Below are 12,240 nucleotides of genomic sequence, written 5' to 3'. Positions count from 1 at the left end.
GGTGGGACAAGGACAGGCTCCTAATCACACTAACATCAGAATGCAAAGGGTCTGGGCTGGGCCTCTCTGCAGCCATGCCCATGCCACTGCTACTTGCACAGTTTATAGGAGACACAGTGATCTACTATGTAAGGAGAGAGGACAATTAAAAAGCTGAAAGAGAGGAAGGCCCTCTGTGTGTTCTGTCCTCTCCTCCCTGATGCTTCCTTGCACCCCTGGCCCCTCCCACCCCCCCTAAACTCCAGTTTTGACTCTCCTCCACCACCTCCCTGAGCAACTCCCAGGTCCCCTTACCCAATACCTCCACACCAGGGCAAGTTTTGTCCCAGGCTGGCCCCAGGGGCAGCAATGTTTCTACTTTGCCCCCTCCCTCCAGCAGCATGCCCTTCCCAGCTCCTATCCCCGTGTACTTGCTCAGGCTTATTTGAGCAGGTGTGCCTTTGTGGCAACCCATTAGCTGCAAAGGCACACGTGCTCAACTGATGAGCCAGAACCAATTCCCCAGCCTTCCCAGGTACCTCATCCATGAGATAATGCATGCAGGGAAAAGTTGCTCAGGCCGATGGGAGCTGCAGAAAATGGAACAAGGTACAAGCCTGTCAGCCCTGAGACGCAGAGGTGAAAGTTGTCCTGGTGCTGAATCCCTGAGGTGCCAGCTTCCCAAACTCAAGCCAAACCAGCCTTAAGTTGGCGGGGTGGGGAGAGGAGGGAATAAGGAAGTGTTTTCTTGTTTTGTTTTGTTTTGATCTTCATCTTTGTATTACTAGCATCTAGCAGAGTGCCTAGCACATCCTGGATGCTCAATAAACTTTTGATGAAATGAAATGGCAACTTTATTCCACATAAGCAAGGAGAACAAAACAAACAGTTGAAAAATATCAATCATTTTCCTTTTTTCTTCTTATCTTCTTTCACTAGCCATTCTCTTTCCAAAGCCCAAATCATCTGCCCCAAAATCATCACTCACTCATTCATTCAGTTAGTTGTTCCTTCATTTATTCAACAAACATTTGTTGATCTACTATGGCACTGTGTAACCTACAACATGGCTCCCTCCCAGAAGGCAGTCTTGTGGGCAAGACAGGTGAGGAAGCAGATTAACCAATACAGTGTAAAATGCAATGCAGAGGTAGGTACATGGTGCCCTGATTGCGTGTCGGAGGAGCGTCTAACCCAGATTGCCAACAAAGCTATCCTGGAGGAGATGCCTGAGTTAGTCTTGGAAGGATTAGTTAACCAGGTGGAAAAAAAGGAGAGAACACATATTGAAGGCAGACAGAGCAGCATGTGTAAAAGCTGGCAAGTGCAAAACACACTGGGAATTCAGGGCCCTGAGCCCTGGATGAGATTTGTTACAATGTACAGAGTGAAAAGTGAAGAAGGCTGAAGATAGATCCCTGAGGAAATCGATGCATAAAGGTAAGTTAAAAGGACCTCACCAAAAACCCTGGTGGCGTAGTGGTTAAGTGCTACGACTGCTAACTAAAAGGTTGGCAGTTTGAATCCACGAAGCGCTCCTTGGAAACCCTATGGGGCAGTTCTACGCTGTCCTATAGGGTCGCTATGAGTCGGAATTGACTTGACAGCAATGGGGTTTGTTCTGGTAAAGAGGCCAAAAGGTATAGCCAGTAAGGTAGGGGGAAATTCAGGAGATAATGGTGTCGTGGAATCAAAGGAAGAAAAGGGTTTCGAGAAAGAGGGAGCAGCCAGAACTGCAGAAAAGGACCATGTATGAAAAGGAATTGAAAGCATACATTAAATTTGGCAACGAGGAGATCATTGTTCAACCTGGCATAAGGAGTTTCAGTGGGGGTGGTGGGGCAAAGCCAGGTGCAATGGGTGGAAAGTGATGCAGAACTTGTGCTAGATACTTGAGACTAGAAATTTGAGAGGTCCTCCTGTTGCAAAGCAGCTAGGTCTTGCTTAAAACAGTTGCTTTGCATTGTTGATTTTCAGGAGATGGGGGACATTTCCAAGGGTCCAGAAACAAACCAAAGCAAAAAACACAAGATGAGCCCAGACTATTTAGCTCTCATAAAATGTGATATTAACCCAGGAGCAAATGTTTGTATATATTAGCACTGTAATGGGAGACTAGACTTTTGGGCCCATGACAAGGTGGGAGGAGCTGAATCTGGGACTCCTAGGTTAAGCTGGCATCCTAGAAGGGGCCCCTAGTTTGTATCATTCCAGGCTCCTAACAATAAAAATGCAAATCCTCTCTAGAGAAAAGCTTCCTTGCAAATTTTCAGTGATTAAGACCAACCAAATATGAGTTAACAAATGCAAAAAGAAAGATAAAGTAGAGAGGATCAACAAAACCAAAGATGAGTTATCTGAAAAGATTGTTTAAAAAGTAAATGTCTGGTGAGACTAAGGTAAAAGAGAGAAGACAGGCATAAATGATATTTTGAATAAAAAGGAGAAAATAATTACTGATCTAGTATAGATGAAAAAGCTAATAAGAGAATAACATTAATAAAAATAATTTTAAAATTTAGGCAAAATGACAAATCCCTAGAAAGATTTATCTTAGGAAAACTGACTCAAAAGTAATTAGAAGGCTAAATAATCCTGTAACCAATTAAGAAACTGAATAAATTGTTTAAAGTGTTCCTACAAAGAAAACACCAGCTCAGATGTTTTTATAAGTGAGTTATGCCAGTCTTTCAGGAGCAGATAATTCCCATCATGTACAGGTTCTTTCAGTGAATAAGAAAAAACAGAATACTCATGAGACCAGTGAAACCCTGATATCAAAATAACACAAGGACAACCTGAGGGAAAAAAAAAAAAGTACAGGTCAAACACAACACGGATGTAAAATATTCTAAACGAAGCATAAGCCAATTGAATTCAGAAATGTATAAAAACGGTATGTATCGTGACCAAACTGTATATATGCCAGGAATGCAAGAATACTATAACATTAGAAAATTTATAAATACCATTTGCCACGTTAACATATTAAAGGAGACAACTCATTGATGCTGAAAAAGCGTTTGTCAAATTTAATACTCGATCATGACTAAAAGTTCTTAACACGGAATAAAAGGAATCTTTTAAAATATGATAAATAATATCTACTGAAACAAACTAAATATCATTCTTTCTTAAAATAATATTTTATTATGTCTTCTGTGAAAGTTTACATAGTAAATTAGGTTCCCATTCAAAGATTTCTACACAAATTGTTCCAGTGACATCGGTTACATCCTTCACAATGTGTCAACATTCTCTATTTTGTTTTAACTGTTCCATTTCCAGTAATCTAGTTTCTCTGCCCCTTTACCTTCACATCTTTCCCTTAAAGTAACTGCTGATTATTTGGTCTCATATAACCCAAACTTGTTGCTGTCAAGTCAATTTCGACTTCTAGCGACCTTATAGAACAGAGTAGAACTGCCTCGTAGAGTTTTCAGAGTGCCCTGTGGAGTCTAACTGCCGACCTTTTGGTTAGCAGCTGTGCACTTAACCACTATGCCACCAGGGTTTCCTTGATCTCACATAGGTGATTTTTTTTAAAGGAGAGCACTCTTTATTTTATGAGCTAATCTGTTATTTAGCTAACTGAAGATAGTTTCTGTTCAAGGTTTAAAGAGTCTGTCAGGGCCATAGTCTCAGGAAGTCCTCTAGTCTCAACCGGTCTAATAAGTCTGGACTCTTTAAGAATTTGAGTTCTGTTCCAAAGTTTTCTCCTGTTCTATCAAGATACATCTATTGTGGCCTTGATCAGAACAATTAGTAGTGGTAGCCAGGTACCATCTACTTCTTCTGGTCTCAGAGTAGCAGAGACTTTGGTTTGTATAGACAGTTAATCCTATAGCCTAGTGTTTTTTCAGAGTCTTGGGCTTCCTTCTTTCTCTTTTGCTTCAGATGAGTAGAGACCAATATTATATCTTGGCCACTTTTAAGCTTTTAAGAACCCAGATGCTACTCACTAATCTAGAATGTAGAACATAAACTTTATGAGTTTTATTATGTCAGTTGACCAAGTTGTCCCACAAGACTATGGTCCTAATCCTTCAAACTCAGAAAACCAGTCCCATAAAGTGTTTGGTTGGATACTAAGAAGTATCTGTAACTATGACCCTATGTGATTTATTATATATATGAACATACGTGCATGCACACATATACATGCATATACATATACATGTACATACAGCCATACCTACACACATATATACACACATTTACATACCTGTACACATACATGCATTCATATATATATATATATCATTGCCATGGAGTCCATTTCAACTAGTAGTGGCCCTATAGGTCAGAGTAGAATTGCCCCACACAGTTTCCAAGGAGTGCCTGGTGGATTTGAACTGCCTACCTTTTGGTTAGCAGCCATAGCTCTTAACCCCTACACCACCATGTCACCAAGTTATGTCATAACCAAAAACCCGTTGCCATCGAGTCGATTCCAACTCATAGTGACCCTATAGGACAGAGTAGAACTGTCCCATAGAGTTTCCAAGGAGAGCCTGGTGGATTCAAACTGCCAACCTTTTAGTTTGCAGCCGTAGCACTTAACCACTACAACACCAGGGTTTCTGAGGTTAGGTCATAGCATTTACTAAAATGGCCTTTTTTCTTGTGTACATCTTAGTGACATCAATTACCTAGGTCAAGCTGTGCTCACTTTGCCCATATTCTGTGTTACCTTTCCCATCATCAAAAATAACAAGTGTTTACTATCTAGACAATGATTCCCCCTCTCCCATCCACCCCATCCCTGGTAATCTCCAATAAGCATTGGTCTCTGTATACATATCTATTTTGTTTTGTTTTTATAAAAGTGAGATTATACAGTATTTGTCCTTTTGTGATTGATTTATTTCACTTACTATAATGTCCTCCAGATTTATCCACATTTAAGATCCTTTGTGTACTCTTCATTTTTCTTTACAGTTGTGTAGTATTCCATTGTATGTGTGTTCCACAATTAGTTCATCCATTGATGGACACTAGGTTGTTTCCATCTCTTCTTTATTGTGAGTAGTGCTGCAATGAACATAGACGTGCATATATCTGTTCATGTCATTACTATCAGATCTCTAGGGTGTTTACCTAGATGTGGAATTGCTGAATCATAAGGTAGTTCTGTTTCTTGAGGAAGCACGATAGTGATCGGTCCATTTTACAGTTCCACCGGCAGTGAATAAGGGTTCCAATCTCCATACATCCTTGCCAGCATTTACTGTTTTTTCTTTTTTTTTATCAGTGCCATTTTAACTGGCGTGAGATGGTATCTCACTGTAGTTTTGATTTGCATCTGTCTGGTGGCTAAAGATCTAATGGCATCTTTTCATGTGTTGCCTGCTTGGATGTCCTCTTTGATGAAGTGTCTGTTCATGTCCTTTGCCCATTTTTTAATTGGGTTGTCTTTTTAGTTGTTACTCGACAGCAGGGTTTAGTTGTAGAGTTGTTGATGTTTTCTATATATTTTAGAGATTAGACCCTTATCTGATGTGTCATTCCCAATGATTTTTTCTCAGACTGTAGGTTGTCTTTTTACTTTTTTGAGAGCATGGTATTTAATGTTTATGAAGCTCCAGTTATCTAATTTGTCTTCTGCTATTTGTGCATTTATAGTTGTCTTTCATAATTTTTTTTAGATTAGATCCCAAAGTTTCGTCTCTATATTTCCTTCCAAGAATTTTATAGTTTTGGCTTTAATGCGTAGATCTCTGATCATTTTGAGTTAGTTTTTTTGTTGTTGTTGTTGTTGTTACAAGTCTTTCATTTGTTTTATTGAATTTTACGCTTACTTCCCCAATTAGATGTTAAATTTTTTGTATTGTGCTTTAGGGGAAGGTTTACCGAGCAAATTATTTTCTCATTAAACAATTAATACACTTATTGTTTTGTGACATTGGTTGCCAACCCCACAATGTGTCAACACTCTCCCTTTTTCAATCTTGGGCTCCCCATTATCAGCTTTCCTGTCCCCTCCCGCCTTCTCATCCTTGCCCCTGGGTTGGTGTGCCCATTTAGTCTCGTTTTGTTTTATGGGCCTGTCTAATCATTGGCTGAAGGGTGAATCTCAGGAGTGACTTCATTACTGAGCTAAAAGGTGTCTGGAGGCCATACTCTTGGGGTTTCTCCAGTCTTTGTCAGACCAGTAAGTCTGATCTTTTTTTGTGAAAAGGGATTTTGTTCTACATTTTTCTCCAGCTCTGTCCAGGGCCCTGTATTGTGATCCCTGTCAGAGCAGTCGGTGGTGGTAGCTGGGCACCATCTAGTTTTGCTGGACTCAGTCTGATGGAGGCTGTGGTAATTGTGGTCTATTAGTCCTTTGGACTAATCTTTCCCTTGTGTTTTTGGTTTTCTTCATTCTCCCTTGCTCTATTGAGTTAGTTTTGTGTATGGTGTGACGTATGGATCTTGTTTCATTTTTCTGTATGTGCTTATCCCGTTTTGCCAGCACCATTTGTTAAAGAGACTGTTTCTTCTCCGTGGAATGGATTTTGACCCCATGTTGAAAATCAGTTGTCCATTTATAGATGAGTTTATTTTGCGGTTTTCAATTCTATTCCACTGCTCTATTTGTCTATCATTGAACCAGTACCAAGCTGTTTTGATTACTGTAGCTATATAGTATGTTTCGAGATGGGGGACTGTGAGGCCTCCACTTTGTTCTTCTTCAGTATTGCTTTGTCTATTTGAGGCCTCTTTCCATTTCATATAAAGTTGGTGATTAGTTTTTTCCATTTCAGTAAAGAATGTTGTTGGGATTTGGATAAGGATTGCATTGTATCTGTAGATTGCTTTAGGTAGAATTGACATTTTCGCTATATTAAGTCTTCCATTCCATGAGCATGGAATGTCCTTCCATTTATGTAGGTATCTTTTAGTAGTGTTTTATAGTTGCTGAATTTTTTCTATTAGCTCCAGTACCTTTCCGTGAAATCTTTGGGATTTTGTATGTGTTAGATCATGTCATCTGTGAATAGTTTTACTTCTTCCTTTCTGATTTGGATACCCTTTTTTTTTTTCTCTTTCTTGCCTTACTGCTCTCGCTAGGCCTTCCAGGACAATACTGAATAAGACTGGTGATAATGGACATCCTTGTTCCATTCCTGTTCTCAAGGGGAAAGCTCTCAGTCTTTCTCCATTGAGAAAAATATTGGCTGTCAGTTTTGCCAACATATATGCCCTTAATTATGTTGAGGAACTTCCCTTCTATCCCTATTTTGCTGAGGGTTTTTATCATGAAAGGGTGATGGATTTTATCAAATGCAAATATCATTCTTAATGGTGAAACATTAGAAGTATTCCCTTTAAAATGAAGACATAAAGAAGGATGGCTACGATCACTCCTAGTCAACATCATACTGGTAAGGCAAACAAAGAAGTAAATGGTATAGAGATTGGAAATAAAGAAAAAATTTTTAATTGCCATTATATTTAGATGATATGATTTCCTACATAGAAAATGCAAAAGAATCTGTAGACCTACCCGTGGGCATAATATCAGGGTGTCTCAGTTATTTATGGATCCATAATGAATCACCCCTAAATTTAGTGACTTAAAACAATAACCATTTTATTTGCTCACACTTCTGTGTGTCAGTAAATTGGCCTGGGCTCAGCCATCAAGTAATTCATTTACTGGTGTTACCTTGGGTCACTTATAGGACCTTATCATCTGGCAGCTTGAACTGGGGCTGGATGCCTAAGATGCCCTCGCTTGCATGTCTAGTGATTAATGCTGGCTGTTGGCTATAGATTTAGGAGTCCTCAGCTAGGATAGCTCTTCTCTGCCCTATGTAGATAGACCGAGCTTCTTCACATGGTAGCCTCAGCGCAGTGTTTCAAGGGAGCAAGAGCAGAAGCTGCAAGACCTCTTGAGGCTTAGACTTGGAAGTCCCATACATGACTTCCATTGTATTGTATTGGTCAAGCCAATTCACAAGACCAGCCTAGATTCGAGGGTTTGGAAAAAAAAATTCCACTTCTTAATGGGGGAGGTGACAAGCATTACAAAGAGACAAGCATACAGGATGAGAGGAATTATTGCAGCTATCTTTGCAAATAATCTACAACACAAGGTTTAAGAAATTAGCTAAGAATACAGTTAACAAAATATGTGTAAGTTTTCCTGACCACTCTAACAGAGATCACAACAGAGAGTCCCGGACAGAACGGGAGAAAAATGTACAGAAAAATATAGAACAGAATTCAAATTCACGAAAAAAGACGAGACTTACTGGTCTGACAGAGACTGGAGGAACTCCCAAGACTATGACCCCTGGACACTCTGTAACTCAGAACTAAAACCACTCCCAAAGCCCACTTTTCAGAAAAAGATTAGACAGACCTATAAAATAAACAGTAACACACTTGGGGAATGTATTTCTTAGTTCAATCAAATGCATGAGACCAAATGGGCAACTACTGCCCAAAAGCAAGAAGAGAAGGTAGGAAGGGACAGAAACTGGATGAATGGACACAGGAAACTTGGAGTGGAAAGGGGACGCATGCTGCCACCTTGTGAGGATTCCAACCAGCATCACAAAACTATATGTGTATAAATTTTTGAATGAGAAATTAACTTGAGCTGTAAATTTTCACCTAAAGCACAATAAAATTATGTGTGTGGATGTGTGTGTGTAAGATTTGTATAGAGCAAATCATAAAACTTTATTGAAAGACATTTAAAAAGGCTTAGAGAGGTACGCTTATCCATGAATAGGAAAACAATTTTATAAAATCTCAATTCTCCCTATATATTCAATCAGTTCCAATAAAAATTCCACAGACTTTCGAGGAGCTTGACAAGCTGAAGGCTCAATAATAGCCAAAGACACTCTTGAAAAAGAAAGGGAGAAAGGTTTTCTTTAAAAATACACAAAAATAAATATTAATAAATTTACCTACACTAAAATTAAGAACTCTGTTACATCATAAAGACAAAATATTTGCAACATTACTAGTCCACAGAGAATTATTATCCAGGATACATGAAGAGTTCCTGAAAGTTATTGAGAAAAAACAAAATGGGCAAAAGATAGAAATAGATATTTCCCAGAAAAGAAAACAAAAATGGTAAGTAAATACTTGAAAAATTGCTCGGCTCCATTATTTGATTCAGGCAAAAGCAAATTAAGGCAGCAATAAGATATCGTTTACATGCTTAAAATCAATTAGACCCATTGCAATTGAGTCGATTCATAGAGACCCTACAGGACAGAGTAGAACTGCCCCATATGTTTCCAAGCAATGGCTAGTGGATTCAAATTGCCAACCTTTTGGTTAGCAGCCCAGTGCTTAACTACTGTACCACCAGGGGTCCTTTACATACTTAGATTGACAAAAATTAAGAAATCCATCAACCATCGCTGAGGATGTGGTTCAAGGACACAGTTACAACTGGTTTGGCAAGCAATTTGGCATTATCATACAAAGTTAAACATTTGTATGCCCCAAGACCCAGAAATCCTACTTCTAGGTTTATTCCCTAGAGAAACTCTTAAACACTTGCAGGTATAACAGGAGACACAGAAAAAAAAAAAAAGAGGTTCAGGACATTGTTCAAAACAAGAAAAAGGAACCACGTGACACTCCACATAGCAAGGAAATTATTGGGCACTCTTCTGCAAAGAATCATAGATTTGTCCCTGATTCATGACAGAACCCAATCCAAAGTAAAGCCCTGCTTCCTCTGAAGGACATTCCTGAAGGACACCTAGTCACTCTCCTCTCTCCTTCCTCTTACAAGCAATGAAGAAGGAGCTACTTGCAAAAAACACAAAGCACAATAGAACCAAGGGGTGAAGGAAGATGCTAAGTGGCCACCGAGCCGCACAGCACCGTGGACCCAGAGCACAGCTTCCCTGAAACAACAGTTGGAGGTGCCTCCCATCAAATAACATCATCCCCATGACTCATGTAGTCGGCTCTTCCTTTGTTTGTGGAAGTGAGACAATCAGGATGCTGAGGGGCCAGGTTGCTGGAAATGAGCACTGTGGTCTCTGGGAGCCATCCAGACACACCTCACTGCTGGGAAGTCCCATCGGCCATCCTTCCATGTATCCCTGATTTCCCTGGATTCTTGGATTGAGTGGGGAGATGTTCTAATGTCCCACAGGAACATCTCCCAGTAATTGACCCCTCCAACCCTAATGCCTTCTTAGAACTTGGCTCTCCAGAGTCTGGAAGTGGAGAGGGTGGGGCCTGTGACTTTGGGACAGGTGCTATTGTAGACTCTGGGGCTCCACCCCTGCAGCATCGCCCTGGCCTCTCTCTTGGCTGTCTCACTTGTCCACTCTCACTCTCACTCTGCTGAGGACAGGGCTAGTCATGGATCTGAATTCCTGTGACAGTTATTCCCTGAAGGATCCTGACAGTAAAGAGGACAACAGGGCAAGATTGTGGAGATTTGAACAAAATCAAAAGTCATTAAAGCATTAAAAGACAACTTGGTTAGTCTCCAAGTCCAAAGTAAAAATTGTCATTAGGTGCCGTTGAGTCAGTTCTGACTTGTAGTGACCCTATGTAGAAATAGAAGACACTAAGGAAGGCTGCTGACAAGCAAGAGTTTTGGGGAGCAGGCAGTCTGGGTGTCAGACAGGCTTGGAAGTTCTCTAGGTGGTGAACCCCAAGATGTCTGTACGTCTCACCTGTCTTACCACACCATTCTGTCTTGTTCCTGGTTGACTTCTGTGTCCACATATTCAAACATCACTCCCCATCACCCCGGCCCCACAGTTCTTTGATTTCATCGGCTCCACTGCACTCCGCCCACCACAAACACCATGCTCATGCCCTGGAACTCATCACCATGCTTAGCAACTCCGCGTCTGAAACCCCAGACTCCATTCTCTGGTCCCAATTCCTAATCCTCTGGCTCTGTCTCTCTGTTACTTTCACTCAATCTATTCTTATCCTCGTGGAAATCCCCCTTTTGTAGAGACCGCAGTGTTCCCTGACTCTGGTTTAGTTTGAGGGGAAAGTGGAGAAGGAATTCAGGTGGGCTTCCCCCATAGGCTGTTAGGGCTGTGGCTGGGACTGAAGGGGCAGCACAGGCTGGAAGGGGGAAAGGGGATGGGTCAGCTGGGTGAGGCCCTCCATCCACCCCCTCATCTCCCTCCCCAGGAGCCAGCTAGGAACAATTAGAAACAAAGGCTTGACACTCTTCCGCTGAGCCCCCACGGCCTGGCCTTGGCCTTCCGGGAACAGCTCCAGGAAATGGCTGAGATTCCAGATTTGGAAGGAAGAGACCTGTAAACAGGAGCTGGGTCTGAGCAGGCAGGGTGGCCACTCTCTAAGGATCGGTGGAGAGCGGCAGGGTGAGCCCTGGCACGCAGGCTCAAAAGGCCTCTCTGTGGCAGACATGAGATTTCAGGGCCAGAAACACTCTTAAAAGTCATTTATTGCAACCACCTTTCCAAGGTCTGAAAATCATTCCTGCTAACGATGCTTGGAGAGTTTCAGTGTGGGATGTGCCTAAGAAATAACAAATGACAACATTGGCAAAACTTTACTAATCGTTTTTTATGTGTCAGGCACTGCACTACGTGGTTTTATGCTTTATCTCATTTCATTCTTACTCCAGCCCACAAGGTAGGAATTGTTGTTGGTGGCGTTGTTAGGTGCCATTGAGTTGGTTCTAACTCATAGCAACCCTGTGTACAACAGAACAAAACACTGCCCGGTCCTGCACCATCCTCACAATCATTGCTATGTTTGAGCCCATTGTTGCAGCCATTGTGTCAATCTATCTCATTCAGGGTCTTCCTCTTTTTTGGTGATGCTCTACCTTACCACGTATGATATCCTTCTCCCAGGACTGATCCCTCCTGATAACGTGTCCAAAGTACTTGAGATGCAGTCTCACCATCTTCATTGTTCCCATTTTATAGATAAGGAAACTGACTTGCAGAAGTTAAGTAACTTGCCCAAGGTCTCATATCTTATTTCATCTCTCCCTGAGCTGAATATGGACGGGGACTTTGTGGGAATCTCCCAGGTTGTTTCGGAAGCTCTGAATCCTTTCTGTCTTCCTTCCTGCCCCACCCCACCCTCATCTATCCCAGGGAAGTGGAGCTTGGAATGACAATACACTCCTGCTCCCCTCCACTTAGCTTCATCACTCCAAAGCCCCTTTTTCCTTTCTGTCCTCAGCTCCTTAACGTTTTGCCTTGAGATCCCACCTCTGGGTGTCCATTCTGCTGTAGCAGGGGGTCACTTGGAAGCAAAGGAATAAGGATTAAGATTCAAGGGTAA

General features: G+C 41.3%; 1 protein-coding gene across 1 annotated transcript; it reads right to left on the bottom strand.

Moving 5' to 3' along the window:
• Positions 1-35: 35 nt before the first annotated feature.
• Positions 36-539, bottom strand: LOC126061158 (putative cancer susceptibility gene HEPN1 protein). Its single transcript, XM_049857478.1, is given in 2 exon segments — positions 36-269; positions 519-539. Coding segments are annotated over 2 exon segments (255 nt in total).
• Between the last annotated feature and the right edge of the window lie 11,701 nt (positions 540-12,240).

The sequence above is a fragment of the Elephas maximus genome, chromosome 17 (genome assembly GCF_024166365.1).
Source record: "Elephas maximus indicus isolate mEleMax1 chromosome 17, mEleMax1 primary haplotype, whole genome shotgun sequence".
In the NCBI taxonomy this organism is placed as follows: domain Eukaryota; kingdom Metazoa; phylum Chordata; class Mammalia; order Proboscidea; family Elephantidae; genus Elephas; species Elephas maximus.
The sequence above is the reverse complement of the archived record's forward strand: the minus strand, read 5'-3'. Positions and strand labels throughout refer to the sequence as shown.